This window comes from Saccopteryx leptura, chromosome 1 (genome assembly GCF_036850995.1).
Source record: "Saccopteryx leptura isolate mSacLep1 chromosome 1, mSacLep1_pri_phased_curated, whole genome shotgun sequence".
Lineage (NCBI taxonomy): Eukaryota > Metazoa > Chordata > Mammalia > Chiroptera > Emballonuridae > Saccopteryx > Saccopteryx leptura.
The window spans coordinates 226,321,063-226,342,627 of NC_089503.1; the positions used below are offsets into that span (position 1 = coordinate 226,321,063).

Below are 21,565 nucleotides of genomic sequence, written 5' to 3' on the forward strand. Positions count from 1 at the left end.
TTAAAGTTAAAATGTAAAATGTAAAAGTAAAATGATTACTGCTTTCCCAGTAATGATATACAGTCTTTCTAGTCAAATAGAGAAATGTACATCTGAGCTGTCCTAACTCCCTTTTAAAATTTATTTTATGGCCCTGGCCGGTTGGCTCAGTGGTAGAGCATCGGCCTGGCGTGTGGAAGTCCGGGTTCGATTCCCGGCCAGGACACACAGGAAAAGCGCCCATCTGCTTCTCCACCCTTCCCCTCTCCTTCCTCTCTGTCTCTCTCTTCCCCTTCCGCAGCCGAGGCTCCATTGGAGCAAAGATGGCCGGGGCGCTGGGGATGGCTCCTTGGCCTCTGCCCCAGGCGCTAGAGTGGCTCTGGTCGCGGCAGAGCGATGCCCCGGAGGGGCAGAGCATCGCCCCTGGTGGGCGTGCCGGGTGGATCCCAGTTGGGCGCATGCGGAAGTCTGTCTGACTGTCTCTCCCCGTTTCCAGCTTCAGAAAAATAAATAAATAAATAAATAAAATTTATTTTATTTATGGATTTATTATTTTTTACTTGAGGTAAAATTAATATGTATCATTATATTAGTTTTAGGTTTACAACATAATGATTTGACATTTGCATGCACAGCAAAATCATCACCACAAGTAAGTCTAGTTGCCATCTGTTACTATACATAGTCACAAGTTATTTTCCTTGTGAGGACTTCGAAGATTTACATTCTTAGCAAATTTAAAATATGCAATACAATATTATTACTTAAAGTCATCATGCTATTCATTACATCTCCATAACTAATTTTTTTTATACTTGGAATTTTGTAACTTTTGCCTCCCTTCACCTATTTAACCTGCCCCTTATCCCTGCTCTGGCCTCCTTATCAGAAAGACTGGGGTGTGTTTTAGTCTCTTATTTTTCTTTTTATTTATTTAAAGTGTTTACATAAAGTATGGGGTTGCCCCGAATGCATCTGTCCTCCCCTTTATTCCTTTCAACATCTCCCTTGTTCCCCTCCCAATAGCGCTCTCCCCCCTTCCCTTCAGGTTTATCCCATCCTATCATCCCCCTTCCCTCTGTCCTCTTTTCCTCTGGTCCCTTCGATCCCTCCTCTGTCTCAGTTCGGTTCCTCAGTTCTCATTGTTCATTGGATTCCTCAAATGAGTGAGGTCATATGATATTTTTCTTTCTCTGCCTGGCTTATTTCACTTAACATAATAGTTTCCAGGTCCATCCATGTTGTTGCAAAAGGTACTATTTCCTTTTTTTTCATGGTCCCATAGTATTCCATTGTATATATGCACCACTGCTTTTTAATCCATTCGTCAACTGATGGACACTTGGGATGTTTCCACTTCTTCACTATTGTGTACAATCCTGCAATAAACATGGGGGTGCATTTCTTTTTTTAGTCAGTGATATGGTGTTCTTGGGATATTTTCCTAAAACTGGGATGGCTGGGTCAAAAGGCAGATCAATTTATAATTTTTTGAGGAATCTCCATACTGTTTTCCACAGTGGCTGCACCAGATTGCCCTCCCACCAGCAGTGCAGGAGGGTTCCCTTTTCTCCACATCCTCACCAGTACCTATCATGTGTTGTTTTGTTAATGAGCACCATTCTGACTGGTATGAGGTGGTATCTCATTGTGGTTTTAATTTGCATTTCTCTAATGATTAGTGATATTGAACATTTTTTTCATATGCCTATTGGCCATCTGTATGTCCTCTTTGGAGAAGTATCTATTCATTTCTTTTACACATTTTTTTTTATTGGATTGTTTGTCTTCCTGGTGTTGAGATTTACAAGTTCTTTATAAATTTTGGTTATTGACCCTTTATCAGACTTATTGTTGAATATGTTCTCCCATTATGTGGTTTGTCTTCTTATTCTGTTCTTATTGTCTTTAGCTGAACAAAAACTTTTTTGTTTAATATAGTCCCATTTGTTTACCCTGTCTTATTTCACTTCCATGGTGATAAATCAGCAAATATATTGCTGCGAGAGATGTAGGTGAGCTTATTGCCTATATTTTCTGCTAAGATGCTTATGGTTTCACGACTTACATTAAAGTCTTTTATCCATTTTCAGTATATTTTTTGTGCATGGTGTAAGTTGGTGGTCTAGTTTTATTTTTTTCCAGGTAGTTGTCCAGTTTTCCGAACACCATTTGTTAAAGAGACTGTTTTTACTCCATTGTATACTCTTACCTCCTTTGTCAAATGTAAATTGTCCATAAAGGTGTCGATTTATTTCTGGGTTCTCTGTTTTGTTCCATTGATCTATATGCCTGTTATTAATGCCAGTACCAAGCTGTTTTGAGTACAATGGCTTTGCAGTATAACTTGATATCAAGAAGTGTGATACATCCCACTTTATTCTTCTTTTTCAAGATTGCTGAAGCTATTTGTGTTCTTTTTTGGTTCTATATAAATTTTTGGAATATGTGTTCTATATCTTTGAAGTATGTCCTTGGTATTTTAATTGGTATTGCATTGGATTTATAGATTGCTTTGGGTAATATAGACATTTTAATGATGTTTATTCTTCCTAACCACGAACACAGTATATGCTTCCACTTGTTTGTATCTTTTTTTTCTTTTATTAATGCTTTATAATTTTCCAAGTACAAATATTTAACCTCCTTGGTTAAATTTACTCCTAGGTACTTTATTTTTTTTGTTGCAATAGTGAAGGGGATTGTTTCCTTAATTTCTCTTTGTGACAGTTCATTGTAATTGTATTAAAATGCTTCTGATTTCTGTGTATTAATTTTATACCCTGCCACTTTGCTAAATTCATTTATCAGATCGAGTAGTTTTTTGACTGAGACTTTAGGGTTTTCTATATAGATTATTATATTATCTGTAAATAATGATAGTTATACTTCTTCTTTTCCAATTTGGATGCCTTTTATTTCTTCTTCTTGTCTGATTGCTGTGGCTAGGACTTCCAGGACTATGTTGAATAAGAGTGGTGAAAGGGGGCAACCCTGCCTTGTTCCTGATCTTAAGGAGATAGCTTTTAATTTTTGCCCATTAATTATGATGTTGGCAGTGGGTTTCTCATAGATGGCTTTTATCATGTTGAGGTATATTCCCTGTATTCCTACTTTGCTGAGAGTTTTGATCATAAGTGGATGCTGGATTTTATCAAATGCTTTTTCTACATCTATTGAAATTATCATGTGGTTTTTCTCCTTTCTTTTGTTTATGTGGTGAATCACATTAATTGATTTATGAATATTGTACCATCCTTGCTTCCCCAGAATGAATCACACTTGATCATGATGTGTGATTTTTTTAATGTGTTGCTGGATCGGTTTGCTAATATTTTGTTGAGGATTTTAGCATCTAAGTTTATCAGGGATATCGGCCTATAATTTTCTTTCTTTGTGTTGTCTTTGACTGGTTTTCGAATCAGAATTATGCTCACCTCATAAAAGGAGCTTGGAAGTCTTCCTTACTCTTGAGTTTTTTGAAATAGCTTGAGAAGGATAGGCATTAATTCTTCTTTGAATATTTGGTAAAATTCCCCGTGAAGCGATCCAGCCCAGGGCTTTTGTTTGTTGGGAGTTTTTTGATAACTGTTTTGGTCTCATTTGTTGTAATCAATCTGTTTAGGTTTTGTGATTCTTCCAGATTGATTTTTGAAAGATTATATGTTTCAAGGAATTTGTCCATTTCACTTAGGTTTTCAAATTTTTTGGCATACAGTTCTTCATAGTATTTTCTTACAATATTTTGTATTTCTGTTGTGTCAGTTGTTATTTCTGCACTCTCATTTCTAATTTTATTTATTTGAGTCCTCTCTTTTTTTCTTGATGAGTCTGGTTAAAGGTTCATCAATCTTGTTTACCTTTTCAAAGATCGAGCTCCTAGTTTCATTGATTCTCTGTATTGTTTCTTTAGCCTCTTTGTCATTTATTTCCACTCTGATCTTTATTATTTCCTTCCTTCCATTACCTCTGGGTTTCACTTGTTGTTCTTTTTCTAGTTCTTTTAGATGCATGGCTAAGTTGTTTATTGGAGCTTTTTCTAACTTCTCAAAGTATGCCTGTAGTGTTATGAACTTTCTTCTCAGGACTGCTTTTGCTGTGTCCCATAAATTTTTTTTCTTTTTTATTATTATTATTAAATTTAATGCAGTGACCATGATAAATCAGGGTACATATGTTGAGAGAAAACATCTCCAGATTATTTTGAAATTTGATTGTGCTGTATACCCCTTCCCCAAAGTCAAATTGTCTTCTGTCACCTTTTCTTTGTGCCCCTCCCCTCCCCCACCCCTCTCTCCTTCCTCGCCACATCCCCCCTCCCCCCACCCCCCCACTCCCATTGCCATCACATTCTTATTCATGTCTCTGAGTCTCATTTTTATGTCCCATCTATGTATGGATTCATATAGTTCTTAGTTTTTTTCTGATTTACTTATTTCACTCCGTATAATGTTATCAAGGTCCATCCATGTTATTGTAAATGATCAGATGTCATCATTTCTTATGGCTGAGTAGTATTCCATAGTATATATATACCACAGCTTTTAAATCTACTCGTCCTCTGAGGGTGTGTCCCATAAATTTTGAGTTGTTGTACACTCATTATCATTTGTTTCTAGGAATTTTTTATTTCTTCTTTGATCTCATTGTTAATCCATTTGTTATTTAATAACATGCTATATTGTTTTCATATGTTTGAGAATTTTTCAATTTTTCTGTTGTGGTTGATTTATAGTTTCATGCCATTGTGATCGGAGAAAGTGCTTGATATGATTTCAGTCTTCTTAAATTTGTTGAGATCACTTTTGTGCCCTAACATGTGGTCTATCCTAGAGAATATACCATGAGCACTTGAAAAGAATGTATATTCTGCTGCTTTAGGGTGAAAGGTTCTGAAGATATCTATTAAATCCAGTTGTGTCCCTTAAGTCTGCTGTTTCTTTGTTAATTTTCTTTCTTGAGGATCTATCTAGTGATGTTAGTGGGGTATTGAAATCCTCTACTATTATAGTATTGCTGTTGATCTCACCCTTTATATCCATCAAATTCTGCTTTATAAAATTAGGTGCTCCTATATTAGGTGCATAGATATTTATAATGGTTATATTTTCATGTTGGATTTCTACCTTTATCATTATGTAGTGACCTTCTTTATCTCTTACTATAGCCTTTGTTTTAAAGTCCATTTTGCCTGATATAAGTATTGCTACCCCAGCTTTTTTTTTCATTACCATTTGCATGAAATATTTTTTTCCATCCTTTTACCTTACATCTATGTGCATCTTTTGTTTTAAGGTATGTCTCTTGTAGAAAGCATATGTGTGGGTCCTGTTTTCATATAATGCAGCTACTTTATGTCTTTTGATTGGATCATTTAATTTATTTACATTTAAGGTTATTATTGATATGTAGTTGTTTATTGCCATTTTATTCTTTAAAGCTTTATTCCTCTTTTACTATATATTTTTTCCCTTTTTGTTCTGTTTACAACAGGCCCCTTAACATTTCTTGCAGCATTGGTTTGGTTGTAATGAATTCCTTGGAGTTTTTTTTTTGCCTGGAAGCTCTTTATTTCTCCTTCAATTTTAAATGATAACCTTGCTGGATAAAGATGTCTTGGCTGTAGGCTCTTGTTTTGCATTACTTTGAATATTTCTTGCCATTCTCTTTTGGCCTTGAGTGTTTCTGTTGAGAAGTTGGATTTCATCCTTCTGAGGGCTCCTTTGTAGGTGATAAAAACTTTTTTTCTCTAGCAGCTTTTAATATTTTCTCTTTATCTCTTAGCTTTGGTATTTTATTTATGATGTGTCGTGGTGTAGATTTCTTTGGGTTTCTCTCTAATGGAGTTCTCTGTGCTTCTTGAACTTGTGTCACTTTTTGTGCATCAATTTAGGGAACTTTTCAGCTATGATTTCATTGAACAAAGTCTCTATGCCTTGTTCTTTCTCTTCTTCTTCAGGAACCCCTATGATGCAGATGTTGTTTCTCTTTAGGTTGTAACAGAGCTCTCTTAGATTTTCCTCAGGTTTTTTTCATTCTCTTCTTTTTTTCTGCTCTGTTTCCGTGTTTTCATTTATCTTATCTTCTAAATCACTGATTCAATCTTCTGCTTTATCCAGCCTGCTATTAATTGTTTCTAGTGTAGTCTTCATTTCTGAGGTAGTATACATTTATATAAAAAGTAATTTAATGTTACTCTCTGACATAATTCCTGACAATTTCCCTCATCTGTATGTATTATCTTAATCTTATTTTGCATCTCTTATATTTTTAGCTTCTCTTTTATTCCATTAAATGTGTAATGCATGCAGAAAACACTCCTCTACAATTTTTATCCACAGAAATAAATATTAAACTATGCAATCTAAAAAAATAAGAGTGTTATTGTAAAACGAGTTCTAATAGACTATAATCAGAAACAATGGCATGAAGTAAAGCAAAGAAAATTCAGGCTGACTGTCAGAAAACTTTTAATGGCTTTGTGAAAATGATTGTGAGTCTAGTCAGGGACATCCTATGGGGACAGCATACAAATAGCTAATAATTCCCTGCAGATCCATTTATTTTACTGTTGAATAGCTTTATAGCAAACAAAGGGGTGGAAATTGCTCCTGGTTCAGCAGTTGTTTGGCTGACAGTTATGTGTCAGGTCAGTCACACTTTTTGTGATATTGGCAGGTTTCATTGGTAGCTTTTACACAACAGCAAAGACTTTGTAAACAATTTCCCCACATTCTGAGCCTTTCATCAACTGTAGGTCCCACTTTTTTCTCACCTCTTCAGTCCTCCCAAGTACGTATTTTAATAGTGTTTGATTCTCACAAAATAGGTTCTTGTCAAAGATATTTAATATGCTTCTGAGGAAAAATGTTAGCCATGGAACACAACATGTCAGTGAGTTGATGGATAAAAGTGCTGTACTGTCCATTTCTGGGCACATGCTGAGGACAGATTTCTGCCTTCTGATTTGTGCTGCCTGCCATGGATCCTACTCGGGATGTCCCCACAGGTAGTCACTTAGAATGACTATGGTACATTTCATGAAATGGAGGTAATTTCATACCTGCAAACCTACCAGAAGCATACATTAGACGTTTCCTTTTGTGACTTTGTATGTGCGTGTGCGTGTGTGTGTGTGTGTGTGTGTGTGTGTGTGTGTGTGAGAGAGAGAGAGAGAGAGAGAGAGAAAGCTTACATCCTAGAAGCCTGGAACAATCAATATTGTTTAAAGGAATTTACTGCTATATATTCCTGCAGTTCTGGATGAATTTGGTATTTACTGGACTGGATCTTAAAAATTAGAAGACTCTCCAGGTTCTCTCTGAAGCAGATCTGAATTTTGGAGAACAAATACAGTAGAACACATACTAAGCTTCTCATTCTAGAGTTCTTGGGTTTTTATATTATCTTTCAAGTTTTATGCCAACAGGAATACAACCTGTTATGTTTGTGCTGCCTGAGAAGGGTTACATTGTTGAGGTGTTTATTTAATAATTAAATTCTAAATGTGCTTTATTGCTGTCAGTATTATCTTCAAATTAAAAGCAATGCTTAGTGGTGTTGATAATGAAAATTGCTGATTTTGTTTTGTGATTATTAAATACAAATGGTGAATGAAATCTTGTCAAAAATGAGGTTTCTTATTTGAATCAGAGAAGAGTATTCTAATTTAGCTTAAGAGTTACTAATGGGTGCGTACAAATCAATAAATTTGATCTCATTAATCAATAATCCGACCTATATCATTAAACAAATGAAATACGTAAACCTGTGTTTATTGTTATATCATCAGTATATACATATTTATCATTACACATATATTTTATATACAGTTCAACAAATCTCTTCTTAGAGGTTTTTCTAAGTACAAGTACACTGAGAGAATTATGAAACCAATAGACCAGTGAATAAAAGGAAAATCTGAAACAAAAGTAGTGAGCTAAATGACGTCTGCTTTGCTTACAATGTACCTGTCAGTGCAAATCACAAAGGTTTATATATACCTTCCACTTTCACTTATTGACAAAGAGCAGGAAATTAAGAACTAGAAGGTATATTTTGTCTCATTTATGGTCATCCAGGCCATGCTGTGCAATATTCAACCAGAAGGCAAGTTATAGGGTAAAGGAGTGGAATAAAAAAGCTTGGGCAGACTAAAGAATTCTTGTAAATTTTGGCCTTCATGCCAAATTGAAATTAAGTAACCATTCTGCATCACTACCTAATAGTCCCATTCATTTCTATAAATGTTTAACAAGCTTAAGTATGTCGTTGCACTGTTTTGACTGATTTACCTCATTCTATATTTATATTTATCAATTATTATATTTAACTTTTGATGCTGAAAGTATTATGACATCAATTAATTTTATTCAGAATATGGCCATGCCCACTTCATAACTTAAGATACTCATTTCATTTTTCTATTTTTTAAATTATAGGATGAAGTCTGCCCCAAATCTGAAAGAGATGAAGTTCAGAAATGTGTGTGGGCCTCAGCTGTTAATGTCAAAGACAAGTTCATCTATGTTGCACAGCCAACTTTGGACAGAGTCCTCATTGTGGATGTGCAGTCCCAAAAAGTTGTCCAGGTATGAATGTTTCCTACTTTTGAAAGTAACTAAAAATATTTACTTTAATAGTCTGTACCCAATAACTTGTGCTTTACCATTTGATTTTTTTCATAACTTGTTTCATTACTTGAAAAACATATGCATTATCTGCAAACAGTCCTCTCATTCTGCTCCTTGAGCCTAGTGAACTAAAGAATTTAAATATCATTTGTTTTCAAATATTTGATTCTGTGAACTCATCATCATGCTAAACATGACCAATTTCAGAAAAATCATTATTACAGTTGTTTATTCTGCACAGAGCAAAGATAGTCCCAGTCAGAGGCCAATTAAGGTATCACTACTTTTCATCCCAGAAACAGTATTATGTCTTTCTCACTTGATTCTTAACAAAGGCTGAGATAATTAAAGGCTTTACTAGATAATAGTAATTTAGTAGTATTACTATAGAAATAAAACGAGTACTAATATGCATGTAGGTCAAAGACTGAGACAATTATCTCTTACAAATAGTGCTATGGACACAGTTATCAAAAACCATTTTGGTTTGAGCCACCAAGTGCTCATTTCCTGCTCTTTTCCAAAACTTTTCAACTTGGGAAATCTACTCGAACTCAGCTTTACAACAACCAAGGAAGGGCAGTGCAGGATTTGCATCTAGGCAGTCTGGTTCCAATATCTGGGCTCTTGACTATTAAGAACTATGGCTTTTCAGTTCCAAGGAAACAAATTTAAAATAGCTTTATGAGGTATGGATAAATAGAAGTAACAAATGTGATGTTGGAGGCACATGCGGAGACCAAGAAAGAGCTTCACCCAGTGGCAGAGTCTAGGTTCTTGTCCCTGCAACAAGAAAGAATTCAAGAATAAGACAGATTCAGTAGAGTTTTATTAAAGTGAAAGTACAACAGTTAAGAGAGGGTGGGAAGACTCCAGAAGTGAGTCACAGCCCCCCATAGGTTTTGGGTGATAGGCTTATATTTTGGGCTAGTGGAGAGAAATTGATGAAAGAATGGATCTGGGCAGAGTTGAGGTACTGCCTCCCAAAAGGAGAGTGAGCTTTTGTTCTTATCTGGTCCTTTCTGGAAGTGTCATGGCATCAGTGCATGATGGGTACTGGTCCATCTGCAATGCTAATAATATTATAATAACATTATAATTAGCTATAGGTCAGCTTTGCTCCTGGTGTGTGTTCCAACTGGCTAGAACTGATTCTTCTTTATCTCTGCTGTTTCTTTTGTAGGCCATTTCCTCTTTTTTATTTCCATGATTTTTAGAGAGAGAGGATGGGGGAATAGAGAGAGTGAGAAGCATCAACTTTTGAATTTGTTGTTCTACTTATTCGTGCTGTCAATTGTTATCTCTTGTGTGTTCCCTGTCTGAGGCTTGAACCCACAACCTCAGCATGTGTAACAACGTGCTAACCAACTGAGCTATCCAGCCAGGGCCACCTGTTTCCTATTGCAAGCCTGTGTCCATAGAGAAGGGGAGAGAGGAGGGACCCGGTATTCCAATCTAGCTAGACATACAATGTCATTTCAATCTGCAGCTTTTAAAGTAAAAGGTTACAGTTTTTAAATGGAATCTCTAGCCTGGGTGTTGCTTTCAGCATCAAATGGCTATTGCTTTTCTCATTATTAAAATTGTTGTAAGAATGTCATACAGGTGATGTTTTGCTCTATAGACGATTAACTAGTAAGCAACTGACCTCATTTTGTCTTCTGTGGAGCAAAATCAGGTTCTGCTTGGATGCAGAAGAGGCTTATTGTGACACCTCAGGAGTATTCTTAAGTGTCATCAGCAGTCTCCTCCAGCCATTAGCATGTTATCTTGAGAATCTACATCATTAGTTTAAATTAGGTTCACTTAATTAGCCAGCTGGTACTCTCCTTGTCGGCCTGATAAACAAGCTGTGCCACACTGTTCCTTTCTGTCAAGATTAAACCCCCAGTCTGTGTATCTGCTGCTACTCCCAGTATTTCACCCTTACAATATAAGCCACCTTTTAGGAGCTGACACAATGGGTCCGTGACCAGCGGAGCAGGCATTTTAGATTTTTTGTAATGGTTGCATCCCCTCAAGAAATATTGATGAATTTGTGTGCCTGCAGTTATGTTGGGATTTTGAAGCATTTAAGGTTTACAGATCAAATCAACAAAGAGAAACCCAGACAGTGTAAGTAAATTGTAGCCTTTAACAATGTTGTAACATATTAAAGAAAAATATTTCTAGCAATATATTTATAAAGTTGCAATGAATAAAAAACTTTATTATTACATTATAAAGCATATTTTAAACATTTTTACAAAGCAATAGGATAAGAAATTAATTCATTGTGATAACACTCTGAAAAAGGTACTCTCACATGGATGATTAAGGAACACAGAATCTAGGATGTAAATATTTAGATCATTACTATTCATGAATTATAATAATAAACTATTGAGTTATTTGAAAGATATTTATGAAAATGATTAATAAATTAATAAATTTTTGGATAAAAGATTGTGGCTTAATTATCTGAATGTCACCAGGCCAGGCATAGTATGCTCTGTGTACAGTGTAGCGTTTATGATATGGAAGAGAAATTTCCAAATTATAGTATCAGAACCTTTGATTTAAACAGTCTTATAGAATTATCTAATAGGTCAAAGCTGATCTTTTTTGTTTTATTTTGGTGAGCATTCAAATCATCTGCTACAAATAATTCTTATTCCCACTTGCTTCTCAAGGCAAAGTTTGAAAACAATTATTTTAGCAAAATAATGTTGGTAATCAAATGCAAATGTATACTAAGTAACAAATGAACTTTCTAGGTAGATTAATTTTGAGGTGAAAGATGAGCATATAGAGAATGCCGTTTCCCTCTGGGACATTGTCTTTTAACTTACATTGTTTTTCCTGCTAAATCATTGCTGGCTTTAGACCAAAAAATAAAAAATAAATACACCAATATTCTCCAAAGTGGAGTGTATGCAACACAAGGCAGGTGAAAGATGACTAGTGTTGGGAAGGGAATTCTACGATGTCGTTCATAGTGCCTTTTATCTTAAAAAATCATGTTGCAGTTAAACATCTTTAATATATGAACTGATGTTGGGGGCCTGGATTCCTCTGGCACGTTGGGTGTTGACCTAACACATAGTGGACAGACAGGAGGGTGTCTTGAATGTGGGAGTTTTACAGATAGGGAGAAATTATCTTTACTTTTATCTGTACAAAGGGGATAACAAAAGTGCATACCCCTACAAAAAGATGGTTGTGACCATTAAATGAAAATAATTTTTATTTGTAAAATATTTAGAAAAAGGATGTGATCAGATAAACTTGGGGTAAAATATAATTGTTTTTATTAAACAAAATAATAATGATGCTCTTAATAGTAAGCTCTGGCATTGTCAATTTTGCAATTTGCTTTTTCCCAAATAACTAGATTTAGAGGTTCATTAATCATATACTATGTACTACTATTTACAAGATATTGTTCTTAGAACGCAGGAAATATCATTGACTTAAATGCAAAAAGCTTGCTTTATTGTAGTCTAGAATCAATTGCATGGAGACAAACAATGAAAAATAAGAATACTGAAATGCAAATTAAATTATCTGTAAGGTGGTCGTTTTTACTGAAAAAAGTAAAATGGTCAAGATAGGTGATGGAAAAGCTAAGGATGAGGGGAAGCACACAAAAGGAAGGCTGCTTACAGTATGAAATAGGATGGTCAGACTGGCTCCCCAAAGGTGCCTTTTGAGGGCAGCAGGTGTTGAGGAGGCTGAAGTTGAACTATCTGGAAAGACCATTTCCTTGACAAGCCCTCTACACGGCGTACGTACGTGCAGCTCCTTGGATAAATGGCCAGGAGGATAAGAGCATCTGGATTGGAGAATCAAAGGAAGAATAGTGGGTGAGGGCATTTAAGAAAAAAAACAAAAACAAAAACTGTGGAGTGACAAGTCAGGTCATGCCTAGCTGTTATTATAAAGACTTTTAGGTTTTATTTTGAGTGACATACGCAGACACTATAGTGTTTTGAACAGATTAGTACCATGATCTGTCTAATGCTTACCAAAAATAAACAAATAAATAAATAAATCTGACAGATGTGTTGTTGAGAAAGTCGAGGAGTATAAAGTTGGAAGTTAGACATCACCTGATGAGCTTAGAGACGCTAGAGGCTCCCTGGTGCTGGCAGCAGGGGTGTTGCTGGAAGGAGGTTATTGCTTGGAAGGCAGACCCACCCACTCATGTTTCCTGAGCACGTGGGGTGGGGCAGGATGAGGGCACTCAGAATAATAGAATCTTTGCAATCCTTTTCCTAAAATGTTTCATAAACCATTTTAACTCCTTCATAACACTGAGACATACAGGCTTAATTGTGAAAAGAAACCTCTTTTAAAAAGTGTCAAAAATGCTGCCTCTCTCCTTTACAAAAGCTAATGGTTTCAATTTTCTGAACATTTAGAGTAACTTCCAGAGCATGCTAGCAGGCATTTTTTAAAACCCTACACATCTAATTTATCCCTTTCAAAAGTGGATGATGTAAGTAGGAAAAATATCTGGAGTTTTTTTTTGGCTGAAAGTTGGGTTATAGCAAAATTAGTGTGAAGAATTTTGTTTGGAAATATTTTTGTCGTTGTTATATGATTTTGTTGCTGAAAACCTTATAAATGTTCTTTCTCTCTGTAAAATGTGTTAGAGCTACACACTTGAAACTTGTAAACAGATTTTTCCCAAGACTTAAACAGTTTCCAAATTAAATAAGTTAGATGTACTTTTCTCCATTTTGAGCTGCCTATTTTTTCAGTTCTGGTGTGCTTTTATAACTGAACACCAAGATAAACTGAATTCTGTACCAAACCTTTGAAATGCTGAAGCACAAAATGTTCAAAATATTTGGAGATCACTGAACATTTTTTTAAATTCTGAAGTCATTTTGAAAATTGATTGATATTTTTCTCTTTCAAATACATATATCTTACTTTACTTGAAAGCTATTAATCATGAACTGCTTCTGAAGCTCCTGGAACATTTTTTCATAAGTTAACTTTAAAAAATAGTGTCTGTTCCTATTTATAAAAATATTCATACTTTAAGTCTCAGTTAAATAGCATCACCACTTCTTCTTATTCCTCACCCTGGATTGTACTTTTTCCTCTGAGATTTCATGGCATTTGTCTTTTCTTGTTATTTTGTGACATGCAGCAAGTTATTTTAGTTCTTTCACACAGTAGCCTATAAATTTGTCAAGGACAAAGACTGTTTATTTACTTTCTCTTCTAGGTCTTACTTTTATCATTTGCTCAGTCAGGGTATTACATCTCTAACTTTGAAACACTATGATGCTAACTGTTGTGAAGGTATCTCTAGGTCAATTAATTTTTTTAAAGATTTTATTTATTCATTATAGAGAGGGGAGAGAGAGAGAGAGAGAGAGAGAGAGAGAGAGAGAGAGAGAGAGAAGGGGGGAGGAGCAGAAAGCATCAACTCCCATATGTGCCTTGACCAGGCAAGCCCAGGGTTTTGAACTGGCAACCTCAGTGTTTCCAGGTTGATGCTTTATCCACTGCACCACCACAGGTCAGGCTCAATTAATTTTTCTAGTAGTAGTAGTAGTAGTAGTACTTCCACAGTGCTTATTATTACCAGGCACGCCCCTTACTACCTCACCTAGTCTTCACAGCAACTTTTGCAAGTTGCTATTATTGCTGTCTTCATTGTATTTTAGAGGAAACTAAGCCACAAGAAAGTTTTGTAACTTTCTAAAGTATAAGTGATTTTTGTTTGTTTATTTGTTTTGAGTGAGTGCTAAGATTTGAAGTCAGCTTTGGAGTGCCTACTCATAAGCATGGTGATTCTCCACTAAACTGTATTGCTTATACAGAGGATAGTGCCTTTATTTGAGCCCATGGGTTTCTTTTCATCTTCCAAAGAGAAAAAAAAAAGAACATTTCTTATAGGTGAGACATAAATAAGAAGGTGACATGGCCACCTATTGTCAGCAATTAAACTATTAACTAGGAGGGATGGTCTTCTATGTGCAAAGAGGTTACCACACTGGGAAGGAACACAGACTATCAAATCCCAGACCTGCAGATCACTGGCTAGATGACTACTGGTAAGACAAAGTTTCAGTTTCTGTATTCTATTTTAAAATATTTTCTTATAACTTGTGAACTGTGACATGCCCATATTAGACAATGCTTATGAAAGGGCCTGGTGAAAAGATAAGAACCTTATGAGAGATAGGAGACTATATTAAAATTGTTTCCTAATATTCAAATATATTTAAAGATTTTGTTATTTTTATAAGTGGGTCTGAACAATTGAATGACAATGAGGTCTTTATTATTGTGTTTCTTTTTGTATCGAACTATTTATCTTTAATATTTTAAAGATCTGAAGGTTATTCTATTTTAAGCCACATACAAAATAGGCTGGCCATTTTACTCATACATAGCTCAAGTGTAACATGTTAAGGGGAAAATATAAAAACATCAAAGAAATCTTATTGCTTTGTTGTTGTGTAATAATCAGTGATGGCTTTTTTCCTACATGTGCATTGAAATTGCCAATCAGCACATGAAGAATTTACATGAAACATTTGACATGCATTTGAGCACAATTAAAATACCAGACTAACTATTCCTTAAGGAATAAAGTCATTAATTATTTCAAATAACATTAAGCCTGAGGATAGTTAGTCTAAGTCTGTGTAGCAACTTAAGGTTATAATCAAGAATTCAGTCTCCTTTTATTTTTCTCTGGCTGAATCCTCAAAGTGTTGACTTCTCCTTCTTCACTTCACTGTTTTATGGCCTCAAAGTGGCTTTGGATATTCAGGCTTAAGTGTCTCACAGGACAACTAGAAAACCAGAAGAAAGAGAAAGGGCGGTGCAAGGAAGGCTCTCCCTGTTTTTGTCTCTTTTGATGGAAATGCAATATCATTCCTGGAAATCATGTATCATGCTAATCTTTATAATATATAAACTAGAATGTGCTATGCAACCACTTCCAGCTTCTGGAGAGGCTGGGAAACTGTTTGTCAAAGCAAAGTGGGGTTGCTCAAATCTCTGGTGCTCACCATCCCTGAGAACACTGCTGCTCATCTAATGTATACATAAACAACATCCTGGCTCTGGTATCCAGGAAGAAAGAAATGGGGATACTGACGCAAAGATGCTTAAACAGATATTTTCAGATATCTAAAAATTACTTCAGCATTCTAAAAATATAGATACAATGCAGGGCAAGGTTTTAGAAAAATAATACTTTAGCAAGACCAAATTGCCAACATGTTAGATATCCATATGTTCAACCACAACAGTAATTTACCTCTAGCTAAATCCACTGAGAAAAGGATTATATTACAAACCAGCACTTGGGAAATTCTCCATGGATAGTAGTCAACAGAGCTTTGGAAAGAAATGATTTCAATATTGAATAAAGGCTGTTTTATTGAATATAGTTTATTTTATGTTATAAAATTTATATTATTTGAAAAGGGGGTTAGCTTGTAATATAAATAGCAGAAACTAAGGTGAGTGAACTAACTGCCTGAAAGCAATTTGTTTTTTGGAAGTTTTATTTTAAGTGAATTCTAAATATATATTATAAATATTAGCAGGAAAACACATTTACCATAGCATGTATGCTACCAAAAAAAAAAAAAAAAAAATGCTTCTTCTCATGTCTATGGTTTTAGATTTCTCATTAAGGAAACTAAATTAGGTAATCTGTTACTAGAGTTACAGCCATATATCATATCATTTGCATCTTTGCATTATAGATGGTCTAGTCTCATACCAGCTTTGGGATGGAAATACTAAAGTATAAACTTAGTTCTCACTTGTATTTAATAAATGATTAAAGTTCACATTTTAATCACTTATATCTTGAGTTTTTAAATAGCTTCTCCATGACACACAATTTCACAGGCAACGAATGAACATAGACTTTATAGAAGGCTGCAAAAGCATGTTTAGTAAAGTATCACATTTCCAAGTTAACCAAGTAAAAGTTTAGAAAATTAGAAATTGGCAATATAAATTTTTAACCTGACATCTAAACTCTTGGATTCTTCTATAATTGCTGGCCAAGTTATAAACTAATGTTTAGTCTGAAAACATTTTGTTTTCCACCTCCTGTTCACTACAGGCAGTAAGCACAGATCCTGTTCCAGTTAAGTTACACTACGACAAGTCACACGATCAGGTCTGGGTGCTAAGCTGGGGGACAATGGAAAAGACATCTCCGACACTACAGGTAAGTCCATCTCAGGACATCTGAGCAAATAAGGAGCTTTAAACCTTTAACTACCTCATTGAATATTTATCACCGTTAAACAATGATATTCTTCCATCTGAGGACTATAATCACATCCAGATCTGCACAGAAAAAGGTAAAAGAAAGTTGATTCTCAGTAATTTTTTTTTTTTGGATTGAATAATACTGTAGGTCATAGTTATCAAAAATTGGATGTATATGCTCAAAGAATAACCTCTACAATAAAGCCACTGTTTGGAAAAAGCAAAAACAAAACAAAAAAGTCAAAATTTACCTTTTAACAACTCTCCTTGCAATTTTCATAAGAGTTTACCTTTCAACAAGTCTCCTTGCAATTTTCATAACAATTTTCTTATTTCCATTTTTCTTTCATTTTGTAGGGTGGGATACATGAAATAAAGACCAGGAGAGGTAAACATGGTCTCAAAGAAGATCTCTGTTTTTCTCCAAATAGACAGAATTTTTCTATATGAGCCAGGCTCATTTCTAATTGAGAAATATGTAGTGTAATTGCAGAAAACTTGCCTCTGTCTTAAAGTTGTTTACGTGAGAACTTGACAGATATATTAAAAATTTAGTATACACTTTAACAATGAGTTTTTGGCACAGTCTTTAGATTTTTGGAATTATAATTTTAAGAGGAAACAGAGAGAGAATGGGAAGGAATGTTTGTCCCTGAAACTGTGATTCATCTATTTCTCAATCCACCTTAAGATTATAGTTCTGCCTTGTATATGTCTCTTCTTACATAGTCCTAAATCCATAACCTTTAGCTAATTTTCAATAACTCCGTTGAATACAATGTTATTTTTAATCAATCGTCACTACCAATACTTTTAATATTTTTAAAGCATTTTTAGTATTATAGTATTTACCTTACAAAGATTGATTCTATTGAAATGAAATATTTCAAAGTAACTTTTGAAATTAATGGTTTATATTTCACTAGAAATATGTGTCATTTGAAACATCTATAATATGATATAGTATTTCAGTTATCAATTGTTACAAAGCAAACCACTTCAAAACTTGAGATCTTCAAATTGAAGGATGATTTAGCTCTCACAGATTCCATGGCTTGGCAACCTGGATATTTCTGCAGGCGGAATCAGGGAGCACTCACATGGCTGCAATCGTTTGATAACAAGAGCCAGAAGGTCTTAAATGGCCCCACATGTGTCACATGGTGTGGTGCTTAGTTGAGTGCTTTGTGTCTCTTGCATGTGCCTGCTCATCTGGTAGATTTGGCATCTTCACCGTATAGTGGTACCAGGTTTCAAAACAGTGGAAGTCGCAAAGTCGGTTACAATATGGGCTCCAGGATTTCCATAAGTAAATTCCCCCACAACCTGTTGATGGAAACAAGTTACAACACCTACGTAAATTCAGGAGGATGGCGTAATAAAGATGATCTCTTAGTGGAAGGAACACAGTCTTTGTTGTTAGAGTGATCCATCACAATATAGTCATAGCCTCTAATCATTTGGTATTTTGTACTTAAATATAATCTTGACAAGATAAATAAAACAGGTATAATTTTTAAAAATGAACAAAACTTTAAGCCAGCATCTTTAATATCATACAGAAAAGGAAGAAAAGCTTTGTAGAGGTGATAAGTAACTTTCCTCATATTATCTAGCCATCTAAAAATGGATTCTTTTTCTCTGAATTAAATATATATATATATATGCTTATAAGATTTAGTGAATTTTAGAAAAATATTTTCTGGGTATGAGTGACATACCAAATATATAAAGTAAAATTTAGGAATAGAGAAATACTCTTAAAATAGTATATACAAGAAGATTTATTTACATGAAGGATGTGATTTGTGTGTGCATATACACATGGATATATATGTAAATGATAGATGACAGACAGATACAGGGTCCATGGTCAGAGACTAGACCATTTCTTACCTGAAGGACATGTTAGTGCCGGTGCTGTTGCCCCGACCCCCATAGGGTGATGTGGTGAGATGAATGTTACCCTGTCTGTGCAACATAGTTGTACTACAGGCAAAAGCACCCTGAAAATGTCTCCCTACATTTTTTTAGGCTGCTAGCCCATCAGCCCATCAGCCCATCCTCCCCTCTGAGAGATAGAGATTATTACTCTGGAATACACACAAATCTCGCCTGTGAAAGGAGGAACAGTTCAGTAGCCTGGAATGGCAGTAATTGCCTCGAAGACCTTAGTCTCTAAATCTCTCAGGAGCAAAACACCAGCCCTGGCTTCCAAGGCATTTTCACTATGCCATCGTGCTTTAATCAAATTTGCCAGTGCCCTTTGCTCAGCATGACCTGACTCCACAAATGTCAAAACACTCATGGATAATTATCTCCCAATGGATTTCTCAGGAAACATCCCCAATGAAAATGAGATTTAAGATGCGTTTGAAAATGGGAACACTTTTCCTTTGGAGAAAGCAAATTTACCCAGTGAAAAACATGGGTGCCCTCTCACTTTTGCTAAAGCGTCTCTGTGCCTCAGTATTAAAAGGTTAGATTGGAGAGAGAGATCGATGCTAGAATGTAAAGGCTAGAAGGTAACTATTTTGCCCTAGTGCAATATATCTTATAATGGTAGCCACTGACTCTTGAAGGAGTAAAAGCATTTTATCAAGGTTCAGAAAGTTCCACCCATATTCCTTATTTGTGTTCTTTCAATTATAAGTAAATCTTTGCCAATTATGAAAGCAAAACATATTATATTCTGTGATTTTTATAACAAACTAATAAAAACCCTAAAACTGTAATTTTAGTTAGGTAAAACAGTGATTTTTCCAATTAGTGTTCTCAAATGAATTTTCAAAGATTTACCATAGTTTATTTTTTCTTTTTAAAAAACATCATCTCAGTGAATTCTGTCTTCACTTTGCAGCAGAAGGCTGAAAGACTAAAAGAAGGTACAATGGTTATCCCAAGTTCCCACATGGATCATTAAGGGTAGACTCACTACCTAAGCCCAGATTTTCTGATCCCAAGCTTTGTACTAGAAGGTTGTGAGTAAATCAAGCCCCAAGTTACCCCTATAATCAGAGGGTGGACCTTAAGGATAGGACTGCATTTGTGTGTATCTCTGAGGGACCCCTGGGCCTCTGCAGAAAACTGTAATGTGATTAGTCAGATCAAGTATTAGGAAAAAAAACACATCATGACTGATAAAAAATTTTAAATGCTATTCTAAAATCAGTACAGTTTTACAATTTCTATGCAATATATTTTCAAATGCACACACTTAGAGAGGAAAACATTCCCAGGAAACAACTTGGAATAAAGTCTTTAGATTTTGCAATTGATCAGGAAGTAGGCCATGACTGGGGGAGGAGCGGGGGGGATAACATTGGGAGCTTGTGGCTCTGGGTCAGTGGAAGGCATCACACACATGTAAAGAGACCAATGGCAGGATGCCTTTAGGAATGAGCCAGGGGTTGTTGAAAGATAGGGTCTATCGATCAAGGTGCATCAGATCAATTGGTGCGTCCTTGCTTTGAGTCAGGTCAGTCCTGAACTTGCTTGGCAATCCATCACTTCCTGCTCAATTCGAGCAGTGAGAAGGCCCCAAACCACCAGGGAACAAAGTCCAGGTAGAGGGGAAGAGGGCAGTGCTGTTGTGGGGTTTTTTTTTATAAGTTAACTATGCCAAGCACATAAGTGATGATCAGTTAATATTCCTTCAGTGGCATAAATGTTTGTAACAGTAAGTTTAGGAAGGCTGGGATACAATGCACACATTATAGTGTTGTTTAATTATTAAATTCTGTGATACCTGTAAATGACTTAGAACACATATTGACACACAGCAGGCTCTTGGAAAGTATTGTTATTGCTGTGGTCAGTCTAAGTTGTATTAATTTAGAATACAAGTATATGCATTTTGAGAGCTAAGCACTTCTATACAATCCAATGAGAAGAAAATTTGGAGATTTCCTTCCCTATTACCTGTTGATCTTTATGAATGGTTACAGCCCAGTGCTGACTTTCTCACTGATATTTATTAACAGAATAGGTATAGTGACTTTAAGAGGAGCCATATGATTAGTTCTGGCAAATGAGGTATGCTACCTATGGACATATTCCAGGTGGTCAGAGGCTCATTCAGCATGGAATTCTGAATGACAACCGTAGATAGCCTGCCAAACGCTCAGGGAAAATGACACATGTCAAACAAAATCTTTATGTCTTAAGCCACTAAAACTCAAAATTTTGTTTCCTGTTGTTGTTTTTCTTTAACAGTAACATAACTGAGCTTATCCTGACTTGTAACTAACTTATTAATACTGAACATTGGCAATTTTCAGGGAAACTCAATGAAAATATACTCACTTAAAAGATAATGACCCTTTCAGGGAAAAAAAAACAACTCCTAAAATAAAAATGCTATTTGCTTCTGTCATAAAAAAAAAAACAAAAGAAGACACCCAGTAAAAGAAGGGAAGTCTGTTTGACTTGGAGGGTCAGTCAGTACTTAGGAACTTTGATTTGGGGCCGTACGTGGAAAGGATTTAAAGGGGAGAAGGAACAGGAATGTCCTTTAAAAAGCTAACAGCACTCTGCTTATGCAGCAAAGAGAGTAGAAAAAAATGTGGAGGTATGAGAAACTGAAAAAATAACTGATAGAATTAGGTACATAATGGGGTATGAGAAATAAAAGAGTTTAAATGCAGTTATCTTTTTTTTTTTTTTTTTAAAGATTTTATTTATTCATTTTTCAGAGAGAGAGGAGA

General features: G+C 35.3%; 1 protein-coding gene across 4 annotated transcripts in view; it reads left to right on the top strand.

Annotated features, from left to right (window-relative positions):
* Positions 1 to 21,565, top strand: part of FSTL5 (follistatin like 5) — a 703,822-nt gene that overhangs the window by 632,488 nt on the left and 49,769 nt on the right. For all 4 annotated transcript variants that reach the window (XM_066387204.1, XM_066387223.1, XM_066387213.1 and 1 more), the window contains 2 exons: positions 8,421 to 8,570; positions 16,708 to 16,815. In XM_066387204.1, the coding sequence (XP_066243301.1) occupies positions 8,421 to 8,570; positions 16,708 to 16,815 (258 nt within the window). The remainder of the gene's footprint in view (positions 1 to 8,420; positions 8,571 to 16,707; positions 16,816 to 21,565) is intronic.